Source organism: Narcine bancroftii, chromosome 2, assembly GCF_036971445.1.
Source record: "Narcine bancroftii isolate sNarBan1 chromosome 2, sNarBan1.hap1, whole genome shotgun sequence".
Classification (NCBI taxonomy): domain Eukaryota; kingdom Metazoa; phylum Chordata; class Chondrichthyes; order Torpediniformes; family Narcinidae; genus Narcine; species Narcine bancroftii.
Window position 1 is genome coordinate 251,171,401 of NC_091470.1, and position 24,703 is coordinate 251,196,103.

The following is a 24,703-nucleotide window of genomic DNA, read 5'->3' on the forward strand; positions in this document are numbered from 1 at the left end:
AAATTGCCCCATATTGCATCAGTGCGTGAGAGGGACCTGGGAGGAGTTGATGAAAATGTGGCGAGATGGGATCGACGTAAGTGGTGGGAGTTGATGAGCTAAAGGGCCCTATTCCTGTGCTAGATCTCTCCATGAACCTTTTTGCTCAGTGGGTGGTGGGTGTATGGAATAGGTTGCTAGGGGAGGCAGTTGAGGCAGGTACTATTGCATCATTTAAAAATAAGGGACATATACACTGATAGGATAGGTTTAAAAGGATATGGGCCCAAATGCAAGTCAAGTGTGAATAGGACAGTTTGGTTAGCCTGGCAAGTTGGGCCTGTTTATAAGACTATAACTCTATGGTAAATTAAAACTTTGATAATTCAGCACCTTTGGGACTTTAGGGGATTAGCAGATTTTCTGAATTATTGAATGTTACTCCGATCAACACTTTTATTTCACTTTCTATAGACACTAGTATAACAAGTTTTCAAGGAATTTGCCAGGTTTAAAGAGAGCAGAAAATATACAATCTCTCCTGTTACACACTCCCTCCATTGCTCTCCTCCTACCCCTCTCCCCACCTTTTTCTTCAGGCGCCTGCCTGCTTTTATTTACACCTGATGAAGGGTCCAGGCCCGAGATGTTGGTTACCTTTTACTTCCTCTGGGTGGTGCATGACCCGACCTGCTGAGTTTCTCCAAGACATTTGTAAATTGCACATAACTCTGGCATCTGCAAACATTCTCGTTTAACTACAATCCCTCTGGACCCAAGCTCCAGCATCAAACCCACTTACATACCTGCACCTTGGTATTTTTGGCTGTAACATCAACTAATCTCACACCTGATCCACAATTTGAACTCCTGCGTTGGTCACTGTCTGCTGGGCTATGGTTGCAGATTTCAGCCGTATACCAAACGCTCTGTTCACATTCCAGAAGAGTGAGAGAGACAGCAGTCGAACAATCAGCATTTCCAATTAATCAGGTGCTGACTCATCACAGTTCTAAGCTATTGTGTTCACAATATCTCTTGGAAGATGCAGAAGGAAAATTTATATTTGAAAAAATATTATGATTTCTCCCCAGATGGACATCATGTATGGGAGACTGAAGCAAAGACTGACAAGGAATTCTTTAAACCTGTAAGTTTTCTTAAACACTTGTGAATCCACAGGGGTTACTGACTACATCCGGTGCTCCCGTTGTGGGCCCCTTTACGTCGAAGAGGCGGGATGCAGATTGGGAGATTGTTTCAATGAGCATTTTTGATCTGTCCAATGCAACCGCAGGGACCTCTCAGTGGCCAACCATTTTAATTCTACACCCCGTTCCCACACTGACGTGGCCTCATGCACTGCCAAACTGAGTCCACCACAAATTGGAGGAACAATGTCTGATATTCCTTCTGGGCACTCTCCAACCAGGTGGCATTAACATTGACCCTTCCAATTTTCATTAAATCATTCACCCCAGTCTCTCTCTTTCCCTACCTTTTGTCTCCTTCCTTCCAGCTCCCCACCCTTTTCCTTTCCCCCTCCCCAGCTCCTCAGTTTTTTTTCTCTTCTACCATGCCATCCTAATAGCCTTGACTCCTCCCCCTGTCCCTTTCTCCCTTCTCTCTTCACCCCACCATTTATTTCAAGTGCCTGCTTGCTTTTTGTTTGTACCTTGACAAAGGACTCAGGCCTGAAATTTTGGTTACCCTTTACTTCCTATCAATGCTGTGTGGCCCAATGAGTTTCTCCAGCACTTTTGTTTATTGCAGTTTTCCTAATCAGATGGTATGTTCTAAAACTTCTGTTAAATGAAGATCATTATTAATGGAGAGAATGTATTTAAGAGTGCATTCACAGAGTGATTGCTTCACCTGGCTAGTGGTTAAAGTACTGAAGTCACCAATTCAGTTGCGATTTCAAATCCAACCATAGCAGGTGGGTGATTAAATTAAACTCATTAAATAAAGCAGTTTTTTTGTGCAATGCTGAATTTAGGAATGTTAAGTTAAAAAAAAAGTGACTGGTCTGTTATTAAAATCTTATTTGGTTCAACTAACATCCTTCAGGGTAAGATATCTGCCATTGTTAATCCATCGTGACTGCATGTCAATTTAGAGTATCCCTCACCCAAACATTGTAAGCTGTCTCATCAGTTTGAGGGCAAATGGGGATGTTTAATAAATGGTGGTGTTACCAGCACAGTCCACATACTGTATCCAGTCGAAAGCAACCAATATTCAAGGACTGTTACTTCCCCCATTTTGAAAAGAAAAGCTAAATTGTCATCTCTATCTTTGGTTCCAAGGTGATTTATACACAGTGAATGATAAAGTGATTCACAAAAATTGGATTTCAATGCATAATTAATGAAGAAACAGTTCTTTTGGGGGAAACATGAAAAATGAATTAATTTATTAGACAACAAAATTACACACCCTCTCAAAGTGCAATGGCTTGTGGTGGTAATGTAAATTTAATAATACTTCTAATGATCTCTACCACTGCTGCGTGAAGTGCCGAGCATGGTTTTGTAAGCCAATTCTTTCCCCTTCCCCCACAACCTACATTCACCTATTACCTTACACCTCGTGCTCCTCCTCCTCCCCCTTTTTTTTTCAGGCTTCTGTCTATTTTCTTGATGTTCCTAATGAAGAGTTTTTGGCCCAAAATGTTGACCTCTTATTGCCTTCCATGGATGCTGCCTGACCTGTTGAATCTCTCCAGCAAATTGCCTGTTGTTTAATGTGCCATTCCTGGGTTTGTTGCCAACGATTCGGCCCTCCACTCCAGCTGATTGCCACCTTCTCCACTGGAATCATAAAAATTGGTTCCGTCATGTTAAAAGTAAAACACAAAAGTCTGGAGACACTATAAGTTCATCGGTTATGATTTGATTTGGGCAGCTATTGCTCAGCACATAGTAATCTTGGATGGCATTCGCTATGCTTATTTAAATATCACATGCATGAAGTCCTTCTGCACTTTTGAGACCATGTTAAATGCCCTGACTATTCCAGGGCTGCTACTGCAGATTCTGAAGCGTCCATCTTCCTTCAACTTATCTAACTTTTCATGGTCACTCCCAGTGCCAACGTTTACCTAACATCCTGCTAATAGCCTTCAAAATTCCTCCCTCTTGGGTCATCTCCCCTACCTCTCCTGTATCATCTCCCTTAATTGAATCCCTGACTCTTTGACTATATCCCTCTGACTTACTTACCCCATCATCTTCCCTTTTGATCATCTTTTTCCCTCACTCCCCTAGAAATTGCTCTGTTAATCTGGTTCTCAACATATTTTTGTCAGAATGTTGTCTTTTTGCAATGAGATTGCAGAGTGTGCATAGTTGTATGTGAAAGGTACATTCTTTCATGTCTGATGTCTTGGTTCTTTTGTGAAATTGAAATGGAATGGTTTGTGTTTTAACTCCTTTTTATAATTCATGATAATTCCTCAGCCAAAGCAATTGGAATATTCATGAGAGAGAGAGAGAGAGAGAGAGAGAATTTTGTAATCTATGTGTGGTCATTATAAGTAAGGGATCTCTCATCAGTGTGCCTGCATTCCATTGCTTTAGACATTATAGAATGGGGAGGGGGGGATGAAAGAGGAAGGAGTGGGATTGCTTGTCAGGGAAAATATCACAGACCAGAGGGCTCATCTACTGAGGTTATATAGGTGGAGCTGAGGAACGGGAAAAGTATGACCATACTCATGGCTTTTTTTTAAATATATTTTTATTTTTCATCCTATGAACCATATCAATCAAAATATGTACAAATGTTTCTCATTAAATTTACACAGTGGACTTTTCTCCCCTTTTTTTTTCCTTTTCCCTCCCTACCCTCTACCCACCCCCTTCCTAAACCCATAAATATTCAACATATACCATACAATAAAACCATAAAACAATATTTTCACACAAAGGAAAATAAACAAGAAAAATGCGTCATCTATTTATTACATATTGAATCTAGTCATTTTGTCTTCTTCTCATTTTCATTCTCATTTTAGGGGATGGAGGTCGTAGGCAAGCTCTCTCTAATATGTTCCATGTTTGGTCCCAAATTTGTTCAAACATTGTGACTTTATTTTTTAAATTATATGTTATTTTTTTCCAAGGGAATACATTTATTCATTTCCATGTACCATTGCTGTATACTCATGCTCTCTTCCATTTTCCAAGTTGACATTATACAGTTTTTTGCTATCGCTAAGGCGATCATAATGAATTTTTTTTGCTCTTTATCCAATTTGAGGCCTAATTCTCTACTTCTTATGTTACTTAAAAGAAATATCTCTGTTTTTTTGGTATGTTATTTTTTGTAATTTAGTATCTGATTTAATTCTTCCCAAAACGTATTTACTTTCGTACATGCCCAAGTTGCATGTAATGTTGTTCCCATTTCCTTCATAGAGCGAAAACATCTATCTGATAATGTTGAATCCCATTTTTTTAAAAATCTTTGAGGAATAATATATACCCTGTGTAACCAATTATACTGTATCATGCGTAACCTTGTGTTTATTGTATTCTTCATAGTTCCAGAACAACTTTTCCCATACTTCATTTTTTAATCTTTATGTTTAGATCCTTTTCCCACTTCTGCTTAGGTTTATAGTTTATTTCATTTTCTTTATCTTGCAGCTTAATGTACATGTTGGTTATAAATCTTTTAATTATCATTGTGTTTGTAATCACGTATTCAAAGCTGCTTCCTTCAGGTACCACACTTATGGCTTTGATAGTCAATAAGAATTGGAGGAGCAAATCTGTACAGAGATAGCAGACAGCTACAGGAAACAAGGTTGTGATAGAAGGAGATTTTAATTTTCCATATATTGACTGGGAGTCCCATACTGTCAAGGGGTTGGATGGCTTGGAGTTTGTCAAATGTGCTCAGGAAAGTTTACTAAATCAATATAGAGAGTTACCAACTAGAGAGAGTGCAATACTGGATCTCCTATTAGGGAATGAAACAAGATAGGGAACATTTTGGATCCAGTGATTATAATGCCAGTAGTTTCCAGTTAATTGAGGAGAAGGATAGGTTTGGGCCTTGGGTTGTGATTCTATATTAGAGAAAGGGTAATTTTGAAGAAATGAGAAAGGATCAAGAAATGTGTGGATTGTGATAAGTTGTTTTCTGGCAAGGATGTATGAGGTAAGTGGAGGACCTTCAAAGGTAACATTTTGAGAGTACAGAGTTTGTATGTTCTCATCAGGATGAAAGGCAAGGTTCGCAGGCATAGGAAGCCTTGGTTTTCGAGGGATATTGGGCATCTGGCTTGGAAGAAGAGGTATATAGCATGTATAGGCAACATGGGGGCAAATGAAGTACTTGAGGCATATTAAAAATGCAAGAAAAACCTCAAGAAATAAATCAGGAGGGCTAAAAAATAACATAAGGTTGCTTTGGCAGAGAGTGTGAAGGAAAATCCTCAGGGTTTCTACAGGTATAATAAGAGCAAAAGTATGGTAAGGGACTAAATTGGTCCCCTTAAAGATCAGAGTGGCCATCTTTGTATGGAGCCAAAAGGGACAGGAGAGATCTTAATTTTTTTTGCATCAGTATTCACTCAGGAAATTAGCACAGAGTCGTGGGAAGTAAGGAAAACAAGCAGTGAGGTCATGAAACCTATACAGATTAAAGAGGAGGAAGTTCTTGCTGTCTTAAAGTAAATAAGGGTGGATAAATCCCAAAGGCCTGACAAGATATTCCCTCGGACCTTGAGAGAGGCTAGTGTAGAAATTGTAGGGGCTCTAGCAAAAATATGTAAAATGTCTTTAGTCCCTGAAAGTGGTGTCACAGTTGGATAGAATTGTAAAGAGAGCTTTTTGACATATTGGCCTTCATAAATCAATTGAGTACAGGAGTTGGGATGTTATGGTAAATTTGTGTAAGACATTGGTGAGACCAAATTTGGAGTATTGTGTGCAGTTTTGGTCACCTAATTACAAGAATGATATCAAAAGGATAGAAAGAGTGCAGAGAAGATTTACTCGGATGTTACCTGGGCTTCAGGGACTGAGTTACAGGGAAAGATTAAATGGGCTAGGACTTTATTCCCTGGACCATAGAAGAATAAGGGGATATTTGATAGAGGTATTTAAAATTATGAAGGGGATCGATAGAGTAAATGTGGATAGGCTTTTTCCACTGAGGGTAGATGAGATACAAACCAGAGGATGTGGGTTAAGAGTGAAAGGGGAAAAATTTAGAGGGAACATGAGAGAGAACTTCACGCAGAGATTGGTGGGAGTGTGGAACGAACTTCTAGCTGAAGTTGATAGGTGGGCTCAATTTTAGCTTTTCCGAAGAATTTGGACAGCTACATGGATGGGAGATGTATGGAGTGTTATGGGCTGCAGGTCAGTGGAACTAGGCAAAAAAATGTTTCGGCACGGACTAGAATGGCCAAAGGGACCCAGTTCTGTGCTGTAGTGTTCTATGGTTCAATCATTGTGTAAAGGCCAATTCACTGTACTGATTACTGCTCAAGATGCCAAGTTTTTGTACTGCAATCACAGCTACACACTGATGTAGAAGGGAAATCCAAAGACCTGGGTTCATTTCTGATTTCTGGTGCTGTCTATGTGGGCAGTGTGGGTTTCCTCAAGGTGCTCAGTTTTCCTCCTGCATTCCAAAGTTGATCATGTTAGTAGGATAATTGGTAACTGAAAATTATCTCTGGTGTGTGGTAAAATCTGAGAATAAAATGATGGGAATATTGAAGAATGAAACAGGATTAGTGTTGATTTAGTGATAAAAATTTGCCATGGACTCGCTTAGCTGAAAGGACTTTTCTCATGCTGGATTATGTCTCACCTCAATGAAAATCTATAGAAGGTCTTCTTCACGTTGGATTACTTTATATTTTTTTGTTTGCAGTGTACACTCTTTGTTGAAATTCCGCCTTATCGGAACCAACGCATTACCAGCCCTGTTCAAGTTTATTTCTACGTCTGCAATGGGAAACGGAAGAGGAGTCAAAGCCAACACTTTTCCTATCTACCAGCTAATGGTAATTGTCCATGTTATAATTATTACGAAATATTGCAATTCAGTCATCTTAATTTTCTCTCAAATTAAATTGCTGAAGCACTGGTGCCCATGTCTTCAGATGCAAGGGGAATAATCTGTGGAAATCTGCCCCATCCCACCCTTCTTGTCTCCAGCTCCAAAGCTCTGATTTTCAACCATTCTTGTTTAGTTAGGTGTTCTTCAATGTGTACCTTGTTTCTAATGTTGTGTCTCAATATCTCCCGATGTTGCTTGGAATTAAATTTTGTGAGATAACATTCCGTATGAAGTGCATTTTGCCTTTGTACAATATTGAAGAAACAATATAAATTTAACTTTCGTTCATTCAGAGAAAAAAGACAAACTGTTTAAAATACTACATACCAGGGTCTAATTGGGACATTTAGTTATTTAACTGAATATTAATTCATTAACGATGAAGAAATAAAGAGCAAAGAAGAAATAAATGTTTAACAGTTCAAGTTACTTGGAATAAAAGTTATGTTTCTTTTTTAAAAATAAGAATGCAAATGTTTTGATAGTAGTAAATAAATTTTGAACAGGGAAGATGATTTTTGTTGGCTAAGTGTGGTGAGGTAGCCATGTGTCATGATTTGAAGGAAGTAGGACTCTGACTGTGAGCTGTCGGACTGTGTTGAATATGTGTGCTCACATAACCAGCTGTGCTGTCATAGAGGGGTGGTGTTAAAGTTAGTATACTTTTAAGTCACATGACAAAGGGAGATTTTTTTTAACCTCAAGTTCCTCATATACATTCAGGTTTGTGATCACAAGATACAACTGATCATACTGATAAGCATGTTATTAACCACAAGACTAAAAACAAATCTAAGGACAGACAGAGACTGCAGGTCAGGCAGCGTTTGTGGAGACAAAGGGATAATCATCAGAAAAATAAACAATCCTTAAGAGATTAAGTTGAGAATACATCTTGGTATGATACTGAAAGAATAGTTTCAGTATTACATCATGTTCTTTTTTTCTAATTTAAACTCTTAAGGTATAAATTTAGAATTGTTTTTTTACAGGTTAAAGTAAATTGAAAACAGTTTTTATTTGATTAAATAAAAGAAATGGCACATTGTAGAGAGTGATTTTGCATCAGTGGCGATCTATATTGACATTCAGAGTATTTCGCCTTGTGCAATTGGTATAATTCAACATGATTTGTGATTTATTGAACTGCTTTTTATAACCCACATTAGCCGTGAGATGACAAGGGGTGAAATGCCTTTGTGACTGCTGGCTTTGCATTGAAGGGTCTCAACTAATTGGAGAATGTAGATTACTAGAATATAAGAGATGGATGCGGATCTTTGTGTTTATTACGATCCCTTACTTCTTTGTATTCTCCATCAAATCCTCAAATCTATTGATCTCAATCAATCTTAACCTTTGTTGTCTAGATGATGCACAATGGTTCTGATTTCAAGTATAAAATCCTTGGAAATATTATTCACTGGGCTGTCCACCTCTAATATTGAGAATCTGCTCCGCAGTAACGATCTCAACATGTGACCAAAAGTGGCATCAGCAGTTTTGTACAAGATCACAAGAAGAATCCGATAATTGAACAAAAAATGTTTGATCAAAACATAGCAATGCTGGAGGAACTCGGCTAGAGTTGCGGCACCGATAGGAGGTAAAGATATAGAATCATTGTTTCAGTAATATATATTTACCTCCTATGGATGCAGCTGAGTTCCTCCAGCATTTTTTGGCTACAACCACAGCATCTGCAGACTTTTGTGCTTCACTCCAAAAGGGGTTTGATCTGCCATCAGCATTTTGGAGTGAAAATATGTTGCATTTGATTGCAATTGTGGAGCACTTATCAATTTCAGGCTATTCCAAAGGGAGAGAGAAAGACAAAGAGGGAACATTGGTACACATTTCTGTTCACATGTTCTCCGATATATGTTGCTGATCCCATCTGCTTGGGTACATATTGCTCTTCACATGTGCAGAGTATCTTACTCTAACTTGAGATGTAAAAATTTTGAGAGAGAATGTAGCAGCAGGACACACTCTAAACACTTAAATTAACTACATAAGCATTTTAAACATTGCTCAAGTAGTCCAAGGAAAATTATACACCATCTAAATCTGCTTTTCCACTACATTGGTGCTAAATTTGCATCAGCCATGGGTGCTTTTTGGTCCATATAATTCATCTGATTTGTTGCATAGAATTTACTGTATCAAAATACGAAATTAGTTCATGCAGAATTTACACTACATGCCAACATCCTCCCACACACCATTATCTCATCCTATCATCACCACCTTTCAGTCTTTTTGTCCAATGGAACATATCTAAATTGGCTTTAAGTGCATTGATGACATTTTCCTCAATTATTTTGTATTTTCTCCCTCAATGGGTGAAGACACCTGAAATATTCTATAGAATTTATCTATGGCTATCTATGACCTAAGTGTCATCTTGCTTGCAAATAGAAGCTCTACATTTAGCTCATTAAACTCTTTCATAATATGTATATAGTTAAAAATGGGGAAAATATAACTTTGTACCCTTTAAAAGGTTTAGGTGGGGTTTTTTTATGATAGATTCTTTGACCAGGTTGTTACGTTACAAATGATGGGGAAATCCTATTGGAGGCATTTTTCATTTTCATACAATTATAACATTCCAACTTAAATGGTAAAAATCATCAACCATCAATTAATGGGTTCAATCCCATTCAGCTCCATAGAAGAAAGAAAGATAGAAAACCTAAACAACAAAGCAGTAAAATAATTTCACATATCCAATTGCTTTTCTCAATATTTCAAGGGACGTTCTACTGAGATGAAGGGATGTGACTCACAACTCAAGTAGCTCCCAAAGTCCATAGAGTGACCTAACGATGATTTATAATTTGGTTTGGGCATTGAGTATAAAAGTTGGAAAGTCACATTGTAGTTGTATGATACTTTGGTTTGGCCACATTTGGAATATTGTGTGCAATTCTGGTCACTGCATTTCAGGAAGGATGTGGAGGCTTTTGAAAGAGTGCGAAAGAGGTTCACCAGGACTTTACTTGGATTTGCAAAGTATTATTTATGAGAGATTGGACAAACTTGAGTTATTTATTTTCTGGGTAGAAAGAGTCTTTATCCCAGGGTGGAAATTCCAAATATTAGAGAGCATAGATTTAAGGTGAGAGGAGGAAAGTTTAAAGAAGATAAATGCCATAGTTTTTTTGGCACACTGGTAGGGTGCCAGAAATGCACAGTCAGAAGACTGAAGGAAGCAAATGCAATAGCAATGTTTAAAATACTTTAGAGAGTCACACGAAAAGACTGGAGATGGAGGTATGAACAGTAGGAAGCAGAAATGACATTTTCTGCATTGTGAGGGATTTCTTACTCCAGGAGGAAGTGTTGGAACATCTTCACTTGATGGGCCGGGCAGGTTTGCTGACCTCTCCCCAACCCTCTCAGCCCAGCACATTGGGCTTTCCTCATTGCATGTGCCCATTTGAGTTGTTGCAGGAACTGACTCCTGTCCTGAAGTGGCCACCATGTCCTCCTCCTTACTGACTCCTTTCAGTAGTTGCTGTGCCACGAAGAGTTAAAAAAAATGCAGAAAGTAGGGTTCGTGCAAACCCTAGAAGTCCAATTTTTGAGTTTATTTGTGGTTGTATTTAAAATAAAAATGGTAACTTCAGCCCTAATCTTAATGGATGCTCGTTTTTCAACATCAGCAGACTGTCAAGTTGGGCAGAGAGTCACATGAGTTTTTGGAACATAGAACAGCGCAGCACAGGAATAAAATCTTCAGCTCACAATAGCTCTGCTGAACAAGATGCCAAATTAAACTAAATTTCTTCTGCCCACACACAATATAGGTATGTGATAGTACAGATTCTATCACCAATGTGTATATGTACGGATGTACAGATGGTAGTGTAGGATGACTGTGATTGGCTGAGAGTGTAGCCACACCTACTGGTAGGTCTTAAAGGATTGCTCCTAGCCAGACCAGGTCATTCTGGACTGGTCGACCTACTTGTGATATGCTCCAGTCTTTTAGTTAATAAAAGCCTTGGTTTGGATCAACAAGTCTTTGGTTCCTTCGACACCCATTACAATAGGTTCCTGTGGAATGGAAAGCTTAATTAAGGGTGTGCATTCTCATCACTGAGGTTAAGGTGTGCAATAGCTAACTGTTGATAATCCTTGGCAAGTTAAAAGGAATCATGGTAATTAGTTAGCTTTAGTTGATGTTAATATAAACTCCTATGATTGAATAGAGCCACTTACTGATGCATCCAATGTAAAGGGCTGTTACTCCTCTAGTAATATTGCTTCTAGTTCCAAAAATGAGAAGTGTCCACCCAGACACCTTGGAATGAGCACAGTGTCAGAGGGAACAAACTATACATTTGAGTTTCCATTTGGTCAATACTGGAAAAATGTTTCAAGTGTTACTCACAGCTTGGCAGGCAGATATTTTTTTTTAAAAGGAAAAAAAATCGTAAACTTCTTAATTAAGGCTCTTCTTGCCAAAAGAACGTGTTATTTGAACTTTAATAGGAGTTTACAAACTGAAAATGAAATGCATCTTTGAAGGGGGAAGCTTAGAACAAAGAATGAGGCACTTTTTCCTGCAACAGTGCTGACTTCACAAGATCTGTCCAAAATTAAAGCAAAGTCCTGAATCTTCTGCTTCAAATATTTATCATTTTTCTTCTCTTAAAGAATGCAATGATTTCTGACTTAACCCTCCTTGTGGTAAAACATTCTGGGCCCTGACAAGTTTTTGGATGATTCTGTAATACAGCTTAGAAACAGGCACTTCAGCCCAATTCATCCATGCTGACCAAGTTGTCTTCCTGAGCCTGTCCACTTGCCTGCATTTGGCCTGTGTCCTTCCAAACCTTTCAGCACCAGCAGGCTGTCAAGTTGGGCAGACAGTCACATGAGTTATCCATATATTTGTCAAAATATCTTTTGGTTTTTTGAAATCTAATTCCATGTACCGTCCTCTTCCACCCCCCCCCCCCCACCCACTCTCTGTGAAAAATTGTTTTCCTCAGATCTCTTTTAAATCTCTCCCTTCTCACTTCAATGTAACCTGTCTAATTTTTTACTCCCCTGCCCTGGGAATAAGACTGCGACTATCTGCTTTATTTTTGCCTTCGTGATTTTAAATACCTTTCAGTGCCTTCTGCCCTAGAGAGAAAAAAAAATCCATCTTTCAAGTTTAAATCCTCTCCTTTTAGAAAATGGATATGAGACCAGTGTTCGCCTCACTTTTCCTCAATGTGTAAATACTGTTTCTTCTCTGGATATCCATGCTCCTTGTGATTGTACCATACACCTAGATTTTGTTTCCAGGTATCTTAATCAGTAGCTTATGAATACCTGTACAGGATTTATCTGCTTCAACTAATCAATCCCTTCTTCAAATGACATTATCAAATTGGTGAAATGCTGTTTTGGCTTTGATAAACTGATCCAGAAACACATATTTTACCTCAGTAATAGAAGTGCTCATCATAAACCCAACTTACTACTTTATGCTTTGCAGCCGTCAATTAGAAATCTATTGTGGCCCAGTAAAGGATCTGTGACCAGAAGCTCTGGTGCCTTGCTTCTTTTCCTAACCTGCATTGCATATTCCCTGACTGTTAGTTTAGCTGAAAACGGACTCTTTGTTTCCTGATTTTATTTTTGAGAAGGAACAGTGGTAGACACTTGTTTTTGTTTTGAGGAAAGCTCAAAGTTGGGCAGGAAACAGACAGCCCATTTACACAATTGGATAATTGACATTCAGTCATGTTATTTGCCTGTCAAAATCTGTTTCCTACTGCTGACATGACTTCCAGCAACTTTTCAATTGCAACCTTGGCATTGGAGCTTTGGCACATTGTCACTATGCTCCCAGCATACCTAAACTGTCTGAATCTGGTTGAACTAATTCATTGCTTACATTCTCTTAACAAACCACCACATCAACACCAATAAAACCATTGAACCACTGAATAACAATTAAATCATAACTTCCTTATTCACTCAAATTAATTTCATTCAACACTGAATGATTCAAGTGTCATAGGTTTGGATTTGCATTAGGAAATTATGATTCCCTTATCATGGCATGGTCTTATTCAAGTGCTGCATTATCTGAATTGATGGGTCAATTTTATCAAGTTGTGAACAGACCCTTTTCCCCCCATGAAAGTAAAAATAAGCATTGCAAATGCTAGATATCAAATAAAGCACAAAATGCTGGAAACAGCATATCAGGCATATCAGCATAGAGACACTTAACTTTTCAGCTCCAAGAGACTTCATCTGAACTGGGGACATCTTCCATTCCTCCTGTTGCCAGTCAGCAGTTCAAGGGGTACTCTGGTGTACGATGAAGAGAACTCAATGTGCGGTTGGGAGAGGTTGTGTTGGTTGTAGGGGAAGGTGGGTGACACACTGGAGGGTAGAGAAATTACAATACAATACAAGATTGGTTAGGGAGCACAGGAAGAATGGGTAAATGGAACTTGTAACAGAACAAAATAAGGGCAGCATAACTTTGGTAAAAATTACATATAAGGAAAATGGACAATAGAACACTCACAAATATAGCCTTGATGTTCAGCGGTTGGAAACAAATGGAAGCCTGTTTCAATAGCAAATTAACCAAGACAGAAGTGGTAGGTGTGAAATGAAGGAGAGGGAGATTGACGTCTGTCACCATACTAACTGTGCAGTAGCTATACTGAGGTCCAGTGCATCACACTGAGCACATGGTCAAGGACTTCAGAAGTTGCAATATTCAGACTTGAATGGCTTCTTGGCACTCGGGCGGAGCCTATACAGAGATGCAATGCTCATTTTGTTCTTGTTGACATAGCCCAGATTTCAACAGATGATTGTTAAGGTCATCTTGTAGACTGAAGGTCGATGACAATATCTTGGGTAGTTCCTAAATAGGAAGCCTCGTGATATTTTGTAGAGTCAGCAATAAATTGGAAAATTTATTGGAAAGCACAACATTTATACAATGAATCACTCTTGCAGATTTTAGCTTTAATACATCTTTAAGAGAACATTTGAATCTAACACAGAAATATTTTCCTGATTTATGTCAAACCCATTGTTGATTTTTTTTTTGTAAAAAGTACTCAGAAATTCCTGTTCCCTCAGAATAAGATATTAAAATAAAATAGGCTGTTTTGAATGCTGAGTTGCATTAGAACAAATACCCTTTGTAATTGGTTCCAAATTTTAAAAATAACAAATTAATGCCATTAATCACAGGAAGCTATAGTTTTCTCATGACTCCGAAGAATTTGTAGATTTTGGTGGGCACTGTTGAAAGTGCAAATTCCCTAAAATGTTTAGGTTTGAATTGAGGATTAAGGCAATGATGAAGACACTGTGATTATCGAAAACACTATGTGTAGCTTTCATTTTCTGGGAGAAAGTGGTATCGATGTTTGCAATAGTTAGTCTATAAACAAATCAGAATTTAGTGACTTTTACGACGTTTGTGATCATGATTGGTGGAGAAAAAGTATGTTTACACAAAGATTTTTCTGAAACTTTTGGTCAACTGCTTTTAGCAGTGTTAAACTAAAGCAGTATGAATTCCATCCAGACAGACACTGCCCTGTTTACAAACACCAGCATGAATACTCAGGGGAATTCTCTGCATGTACATTGCTGTAAATGAGTACACCCCTTCTCTTTCAGTGGTTCAATCTTAAATGTTTTAACTCTACAGGATTGCAATTTTTTGTTTAAATGCTGAGATTAACAGGTAGTTCCAAGACATTCAAGAGACTTCAAAGAATTAAGATTATAAAATAGCAAGAGAGTGGATGGTCAAAATCTTTTCCCATGGTAAGGGTATCAAATACAGGAGAGCATAGACTTAGGTTGAGAAGAAAGCATTTTAAGGTGATCTGAGGTGTAAAATTTTTACATGGAGGGCAGTTGATATTTGGAACATGCCAGAGGAGGTGGTGGGATGGGATACAATTAATAGGTATGAGACATTTGGGCAGATACTTAATTGGGTAAGGCATAGAAGGCTGCAGTCTATGTTTATGTGGGATCAGTGTAAATGGACAAAAAAGTGGTCATGGGCATTGTAGGCGGAAGGTTCCATTGCAGTGGGATACAACTCTGTAGCAAGAAGTCAGAGTTTCTTCATGACTTTTGATTCAAAGTTGTTCAAACACAGCCTCCATCCAATGGAACAACAGGACCATCAGAACTTCCATGAATTCTCATTCCTCTGGGATCAGGACTGGCATTGATCCCACATTTGATCCCTAATATATGATGCAAAATTTAGTGCACAAAGCAATTTCAGCATCTGTTCATTTCAGTGTTTTAAAGTGAGATTATTTCCCAAAATATCATTTCATGACTGTGTGAGCCATCAGTCACAGTGGCAGCTGGAAAAGGTCAAACATCTGCTGGAGTAATGAGCCATAGCTCCCTGGACCCAGCTTGCTGCCTGGATTCCCTCCCACCCACAGCTTGCACCTTCTTTTTCCAGATGTGGAGGGATAAACAGTGCCCCCTGCATCTTGTCCTGCACCCATCTCTCAACCCCTGAGACACATGCGAGACTGCAGATACTGAATTCAGCAGCAAAATAAAGCAAGCTCCTGGAAGAACTCAGCCGCACAGCATCAGAGTAGGGGAATAAAGAATTGGTGACTCCAACTATTGTTTTCGTCCCACTGATGCCGATTGGCCCACTGAGTGCCTCCAGCAGATTGATTTTTGCTCCCACCCCTTGAGGCCTCCTGCAAAGTGGTGGTGACTCCAAGCAGTGAGTCGTCCTCAGGGGATATACATGAGGCTTTGCCAACAGCCTTAGACAGCTCAACAGCTGTCAAAGAGTTCTACCTATTTTTAAGTGTCTCAAATAAAATAGACCCAAGTAAATGAATGAAAACCATTTATCTGAAATTCCATTTATCTAAATTAAAAAAAAACTAATTACTGAAACAGATATAAATATTAAAAATATTATGAAAAATAAAAATACATTAGAAACTAAGATTATAAAAGATAATTAGAAATAAACACAAATTAATTTGATTTAAATAATGGATAAAGAATATTACTATAAATTTATTCAATAAATGTAATTAAAGATTTTAAATATTAAATTAACATCAAAGTACTCATCTAATAATAACTATTAAAATAAAAATTAATTTAAAAGTCAAAAATACTAAACATCAAGGATATTAAAGAGCTATTTAAATTTATTCAAATCACTAAATAATAATTTCTTAAAATATTTATTTAGAAGTACCTTGTGTCATAAAGAATAACCAAGCAACATTAAAATATAACTCAAGCCCACCTACACATGCATTTTTGCATGAGACTCCATCCAATGCCATTCAGTCCACGCTGGGTTAAAGCTGTGGGGTCAGAAGCAAAATGCCGGCACTGGTGAGCCCTCCCACAGAATGGGATCTCTGGTGTGCCAGCATTTGGCCATTAGCTTCTCTAAATTCAATTCCCAGCAGTACCCTAGGTTGCCAATCCACATGATTTGGTGCAGACTCTAGAGAAAAATAATTCAAATCCAAGGCTCATTAGACACCATTTCAAAGCATCAGTTTATTTTCAACGTCACAATGGAATCTGGCTACATGAATGAAGATTATTTTATCAGTTTGTATGGAATGAAATGATGCATGATAATTGAAGGATATTTTCTTTGAAACTGCAAGAGAGGATATTCCATATTACATAACCAAGGATAGTATTCTTGGAATTTGGAAAGCTGAAGGAAGGATTTGATTGAATTATCCAGATATTAAGAGAGAGTTTCTGCTAGATAAAGAGAATTGGACTTGGGAGTATAGTTTAAATGCTAAAGTAAGGCTTTTCGATAGTCAAGTTTGGGATATTACACCTGCCAAATTTGATATAAATTTGGAAATGTCTTCTGCAAGTAGCAATCATGGCAGGTCGATTGTTAATTTTGAGAATAATAGACTTTTGATAACCTACTATGTGATATGAGGAAAATGGCAGACATTGGGGGTTGGGTTACAAATCATTCATCCTCTTGATGAATGGGTTCCCATCTTTCCATGTTTATGCAGCAAATCAGAAAATTTAGGGCAGACATCAGGGGTAAATTATTTTTATCCAGAGTTGTGGGTGCCTGGAATGCCTTGCCAGGGTTGGTGGTAGAGGCTGCAACATTAGGGGCATTGAAAGGACTCATAGGCAGGCACATTGGATGAAAGAAAAAGATGAGGTTACGAGGTAGTGTGAGTTTAGTTTGTTTTTTTTCTGGTAGAAATATATTGGTCAGTACAACATTGAGGGCTGAAGGGCCTGTACTGTGCTTTAATGCTCTATGTTCTAAATCCATTATCTTCATTCAGATTCTTCTCACTCTGGGGAAAGATAACATTCAGAATAATTGTTTGCCTAAAATTTGACTAATGGGGAAGCAAATGGTGTAAAGGCCTGACCAAGTAGCAGGCAAGACAAAATAGACTCGTGTCTGAGTGAGGTTTGTAAATTGGTTTTTAATGGTTATCATTCTTTAAAATCAACAAAACGTTTCAACATTCAACATGTTATATGTTGACATGACTTTAATCTGATCATGGATGCATTTTTTGGGAATTTTATTTTCCAACAAATTGATTTGAAATCATAGCAACTCCTAGCTTTAGAGAGGAGTGTTATCATTTTAAATTATGTTTTTCTTGGCATTTAATTCAGAACTAATGGATGTTGACCCTTCCTTAATTTTCAGATAGTATTTATGGAGGATCAACAGTGAATGATCCCCTAATTGAAGCAGAATATAGTGACTCGCATGTAGCTGGCAACTTCACAAAATCCAATACTCTGGGCTTCAGCCCAACTTCTAACAAGCATTTTAAGTAACTCAAAATCAAGTTAGCATGAGGGGAAGATAGGTTGAACGAATGTGGTGATTGCACTGGAGTGGTGCAGAGGAGATTCACCTGGATGTTGCCTGGATTGGAGGACTTTAATTATGGGATAGGCTAGGCTTGTTTTTTTCCGAATGAAGGAGTCTGAGGAATGACACAATGTAAGTACATGACATTACAAGGAGTATGAATAAAGTAGGTAGTCAAAATCTTTATTCCATTGTAGGGGGTATCAAAAAAAAGAGGGAATTGTTTGAAGGTGAGAGGTAGGAGATAATAAGGAGAATGTTCTTTTTTTTGTGTGTGGATGATATCTGGAACACGCTGCTGAAGAGGTGGTGGAATCATTCAAGTTTATTATTACATTTGCCAAGATGCCGTGATGGAGGCTGTTTTGTGAGCAGTGCAGGTGGACATCTCGTGCATGTACAACAAGTAAGACAGTACAAAAATGTAGAGTTACAGAGAGAGATCAGATGGCATCATCATTTTACTAATCTGAGTTTTCTTCAAGAGTCTGATAATGGCAGGAAAGAGGGTGTCCTTGAATCTGGTGGTGTGTCATTTTTTTTTTTTAATTTTTTATTTTTCACACCATAAATCACAATAGCCATGATATACACTTTTTCTTTTCCACACATTTACAGTGACTTTTTCTCCCTCCCCCCTCCCTCCTCCCAAGCCACCCCCCCATCCCCCCCCCTCTCATCCATTTTAGTTATACAATCTAGGTTGCATTAATTCAGTTAGACAATGTTGTCATTCAACAAAAATACACCAGAAATTCTACTGAGTCCATTCTTTTCTTTTCTTCTCCTTCCATCAACTTAGGTAATGTTTGTTCCCGGTAGGTTTTCGCTATTGTATTTAATGTAAGGCTCCCATACTTGTTCGAATATTTCAATATTATTTCTTAAACTATATGTTATTTTTTCTAATGGAATACATTTATTCATTTCTATATACCATTGTTGTATTTTCAAATTATCTTCCAATTTCCAGGTTGACATAATACATTTTTTTGCTACAGCTAGGGCTATCTTAACAAATCTTTTTTGTGCATCCTCCAAGTCAATTCCAAATTCTTTATTTTTTATGTTACTTAGGAGAAAGATCTCTGGATTCTTTGGTATATTGTTTTCTGTTATTTTATTTAATATCTGATTGAGATCATCCCAAAATTTTTCTACTCTCTCACATGTCCAGATTGCATGAATTGTTGTTCCCCTTTCTTTTTTACATCGAAAACATCTATCAGATACTGTTGGGTCCCATTTATTTAACTTTTGCGGTGTAATGTATAGTCTGTGTAACCAATTATATTGTATCATACGCAGCCTCGTATTTATTGTATTTCTCATCGTTCCAGAGCATAACTTCTCCCATGTTTCCTTTTTTATCTTTATATTTAAATCTTGTTCCCATTTTTGTTTAGTTTTACCATTTGTTTCCTCATTTTCCTTTTCTTGCAGTTTAATATACATATTTTTTATAAATCTTTTGATTAACATTGTATCTGTAATCACATATTCAAGGTTACTTCCCTCTGGTAAACTCAAGTTGCTTCCTAATTTATCTTTCAAGTAGGATCTCAGTTGGTAATATGCCAGCGCTGTATCTCCCGTTATATTGTACTTATCTCTCATTTGTTCAAAGGATAAGAATCTACTTCCTGAAAAACAATTTTCTATTCTTTTAATCCCTTTTTTTTTCCATTTTCTAAAGGCAAGGTTGTCTATTGTAAAAGGGAGTAGCTTATTTTGCGTCAATATTAGTTTTGGTATTTGGTAATTTATTTTATTTCTTTCTACATGAATCTTCTTCCATATATTGAGGAGATGGTGTAATACTGGAGAAGTTCTATGTTGTACCAATTTTTTGTCCCATTTATATAATATGTGTTCAGGTATCTTTTCCCCTATTTTATCTAATTCTAGTCTCGTCCAGTCTGGTTTTTCCCTTGTTTGATAAAAATCTGATAGGTACCTTAATTGTGCGGCTCTATAATAATTTTTGAAGTTTGGCAATTGTAAGCCTCCTTGTTTATACCATTCTGTTAATTTGTCTAGTGCTATCCTCGGTTTCCCCCCTCTCCATAAAAATCTCCTTATTATTTTCTTTAACTCTTTGAAGAATTTTTCTGTCAGTTGTATTGGCAATGCCTGAAATAAGTATAGTATCCTTGGAAAAATGTTCATTTTAATACAGTTTATCCTTCCTATCAGTGTTAGTGGTAGCTCTTTCCAATGCTCTAAATCGTCCTGTAATTTTTTCATTAGTGGATTGTAATTGAGTTTATATAATTGGCCTAGATTTTTGTTTATTTGCACACCTAGGTATCTTATTGCCTGCGTTTGCCATCTGAATGGGGATTCCTCCTTAAATTTTGAGAAATCCGCGTTATTCATAGGCATTGCTTCACTTTTATTTACGTTTATCTTGTATCCCGACACTTCTCCATATTCCTTCAATTTCTTATATAGTTCTTTTATTGATAGTTCTGGTTCTGTTAAGTACACTATCACATCATCCGCAAACAGACTGATTTTATATTCCCTGTCTTTTATTTTTATTCCTTTTATATTATTATCTCTTCTTATCGATTCTGCTAGTGGTTCTATAGCTAGCGCAAACAATAATGGTGATAGTGGGCATCCCTGCCGCGTTGACCTGCTTAAGTTAAATTGCTTTGATACATGTCCATTTACTGTCACTTTCGCTAACGGTCCCTTATATAATGCTTTAATCCAATTAATAAACTTCTCCGGTAAACTGAATTTTTGCAATACTTTGAACAAGTAATTCCATTCTACTCTGTCGAAGGCCTTCTCTGCGTCTAAAGCAACTGCTACTGCCGGTGCTTTATTTCCTTCTACTGCATGAATTAAGTTAATAAATTTACAAATATTGTCTGTTGTGCGTCTTTTTTTGATAAATCCAGTTTGGTCTAAATTTACCATTTTCGGTACCTGTTCTGCTAATCTGTTCGCTAATAGTTTAGCTATTATCTTATAATCTGTGTTTAGCAGAGATATTGGTCTATATGACGCTGGTGAGAGTGGATCTTTCCCTTGTTTTAGTATCACTGTAATTATTGCTGTTTTACATGAATCTGGTAAGTTTTGTGTCTCATCAATCTGGTTGATTACATCCAGGAGGGGCGGTATTATTAGGTCTTTAAATGTTTTGTAGAATTCTATTGGGAGTCCATCCTCTCCTGGTGTCTTATTATTTGGTAAATTTTTTATTATCTCTTGTATTTCTACTGTTCCAAATGGTTCTGTTAATTTATTTTGTTCCTCTATTTGTAGTTTTGGTAGTTCAATTTTAGTCAGAAATTCATCTATTTTCCCTTCTTTCCCTTCGTTTTCGGTTCGGTATAATTGTTCATAGAATTCTCTGAAGTTTTCCTTAATTTCTTTTGGATTATATGTAATTTGTTTGTCTTTTTTCCTTGTTGCCAATACCATTTTCTTAGTTTGCTCTGTCTTAAGATGCCATGCTAGGATTTTGTGTGTTTTTTCCCCTAGTTCATAATATTTCTGTTTTGTCTTCATTATATTCTTCTCCACCTTATATGTTTTTAATGTTTCATATTTTATTTTTTTATCCGCCAATTCTCTTCTTTTGGTTGTATCTTCCTTTATTGCTAATTTTTTTTCTATGTTTATTATTTCCCTTTCCAACTGCTCTGTTTCCTGATTATAGTCCTTCTTCATCTTGGTTGCATAACTTATTATTTGCCCTCTAATGAATGCTTTCATTGCGTCCCATAGTATAAACTTATCTTCCACTGATTCCGTATTTACTTCAAAGTACATTTTTAATTGTTTTTCAATAAATTCTCTAAAATCCTGTCTTTTAAGTAGCATGGGGTTTAATCTCCATCGGGCACACAAAACTCAAAACGATCAACCAGTTTACCTATCTCGGCTGCACCATTTCATCAGATGCAAGGATCGACAATGAGATAGACAACAGACTCGCCAAGGCAAATAGCGCCTTTGGAAGACTACACAAAAGAGTCTGGAAAAACAACCAACTGAAAAACCTCACAAAGATAAGCGTATACAGAGCCGTTGTCATACCCACACTCCTGTTCGGCTCCGAATCATGGGTCCTCTACCGGCACCACCTACGGCTCCTAGAACGCTTCCACCAGCGTTGTCTCCGCTCCATCCTCAACATCCATTGGCGCGCTCACACCCCTAACGTCGAGGTACTCGAGATGGCAGAGGTCGACAGCATCGAGTCCACGCTGCTGAAGATCCAGCTGCGCTGGATGGGTCACGTCTCCAGAATGGAGGACCATCGCCTTCCCAAGATCGTGTTATATGGCGAGCTCTCCACTGGCCACCGTGACAGAGGTGCACCAAAGAAAAGGTACAAGGACTGCCTAAAGAAATCTCTTGGTGCCTGCCACATTGACCACCGCCAGTGGGCTGATAACGCCTCAAACCGTGCATCTTGGCGCCTCACAGTTTGGCGGGCAGCAGCCTCCTTTGAAGAAGACCGCAGAGCCCACCTCACTGACAAAAGGCAAAGGAGGAAAAACCCAACACCCAACTCCAACCAACCAATTTTCCCTTGCAACCGCTGCAATCGTGTCTGCCTGTCCCGCATCGGACTGGTCAGCCACAAACGAGCCTGCAGCTGACGTGGACTTTTTACCCCCTCCATAAATCTTCGTCCGCGAAGCCAAGCCAAAGATACATTCTTGGAGGGATGTCTTCTAGCTCTATTGCCAATAACAGGGGTGAGTGGTCCGATAATAGTCTAGCTTTATATTCCGTTTTCCTTACTCTCCCTTGTATGTGGGCTGATAACAGGAATAGGTCTATCCTTGAGTATGTTTTATGTCTAGTCGAGTAGTATGAGTATTCCTTTTCTTTTGGGTTTTGTTTCCTCCATATGTCCACAAGTTTCATTTCTTGCATTGATTTAATTATAAATTTGGTTACTTTGTTCTTCCTGTTAATTTTTTTCCCCGTTTTATCCATATTTGGATCTAAATTCAGATTGAAATCCCCTCCTATTAGTATGTTCCCTTGCGTATTAGCTACCTTCAAAAAGATATCTTGCATAAACTTTTGATCTTCTTCGTTAGGTGAATATATATTAAGTAGATTCCAAAGCTCTGAATATATCTGACATTTTATCATAACATATCTCCCTGCTGGATCTATTATTTCCTCTTCTATTTTAAATGGCACATTTTTGCTAATTAATATAGCCACTCCTCTTGCTTTTGAATTATACGATGCTGCTGTTACATGTCCTACCCAATCTCTCTTTAATTTCTTGTGCTCCAATTCAGTTAAGTGTGTTTCTTGGACAAATGCTATATCTATTTTTTCCTTTTTCAGTAAATTTAGTAGTTTCTTCCTTTTAATTTGGTTATGTATTCCATTAATATTTAGAGTCATATAGTTCAGCGTAGCCATTTTATATTTTGTTTATCTTCTCTTTCCGTTTTTCCATCATTACCTTTCCTCCTTTTCCATTTCTGTTTTCTTATGGTGGTGTGTCATCTCATGCTTGTGAATCTTCTTCTTCCTGACCGGAGTAGGGACTTAAAGAGAGTGTAGCCAGGATGGGGATAGGGTGGGTCCTTTAATACATTGGCTGCTTTTCCATGGCCATGAGAGTTAGAGATAGAGGAGAGGGACTATGTGTGATGGCCTGAGCCACGTTCACAAACATCTGCAGTTTCTTGTGGTCTTGAGTGGAGCAATTCCTGTACCACACTGTGATGCAGCCGAATAGGAAGTTGTTCGAGGAATGCAGGTAAATACATTTAAGAGACATTTATATAGACATTTAAATGGGCATAACAAACAGCAACATGGTCTTAGAGCAGGCAAATAAGATAAGTGTGTGTCAAAAAGGGCAGCTGTACAACTCATGTCTTTATGGCTCTATGACTAACAAGGTCCTGTGGTGGATCAGGGATTTTATCAACCAGACAACAAAATGCACCATTTTAAATATAAAGAAAAAGAAAAGGGAGGAAAGAAATGGAAAAAGTCCAGAATTAAAATAGCTTAGAGATAAAGTGAGTATCTCTCAAACCTAAAGCTTTCAGCATGTTAAAAGTTCCTCTCCAAGTAACATACTATCTTGACCTGGAAACATGTTATTGTTCCTTCAGCATATCTGGGTTCAAATCCTGAAGGCTCGCCGAGTGGTTATGCAGCAATGTGAGATGCCCTGAGCAGAAGGACCGCAGTGTTTGGGAAGGTGTTTGTTCACCAACTTCTCAAGGGCATAGAAGGACGGGCAATAAATGGTGGCCTTTTCATCAATGTCCATATTCCCATCAATAAATAAAGCAGTTGACCGTTGGCAATGATTCCATCTTGGAGGTGCTATGTTTATAGCCATGGAGCAATACATCACAAAAACAGACCCTTCAGTCCATTGAGACCACACTGATCATCAGTCACCCATTTGCATTATCCTACATTAATTCTGTGTTTAGTCTCCCTACATTCTCATCAACTCTCTCCCAAATTCCAGCACACAACTCCACACTGAGAGGAATTTAAACTGGCAATTTACAAGTGGCCCAAGCCACATGTCTTTAGGAGATCTGTAGAAATCTGGAGGTTTGAATCCTCATCAGTGTTCAATAGGGAGGTGACATAAAGTGATCTGACACCAACATAAACCTGTTCTGAAATTTAACATGATTACAAGGCCCAGGGATAGAAATAGAGACAAGTTTACACCTCCAGTTCAGATCATTCAACAGATCAATGTGGATTGATTGG

At 37.9% G+C, this 24,703-nt stretch overlaps 1 protein-coding gene across 5 annotated transcripts in view; it reads left to right on the top strand.

The window, feature by feature from the left end:
* nfatc1 (nuclear factor of activated T cells 1) overlaps window positions 1–24,703 on the top strand; it is a 258,894-nt gene that overhangs the window by 114,435 nt on the left and 119,756 nt on the right. For all 5 annotated transcript variants that reach the window (XM_069920819.1, XM_069920818.1, XM_069920820.1 and 2 more), the window contains exons 7-8: window positions 1,074–1,129; window positions 6,877–7,009. In XM_069920819.1, coding sequence (XP_069776920.1) covers window positions 1,074–1,129; window positions 6,877–7,009 — 189 coding nt within the window. The remainder of the gene's footprint in view (window positions 1–1,073; window positions 1,130–6,876; window positions 7,010–24,703) is intronic.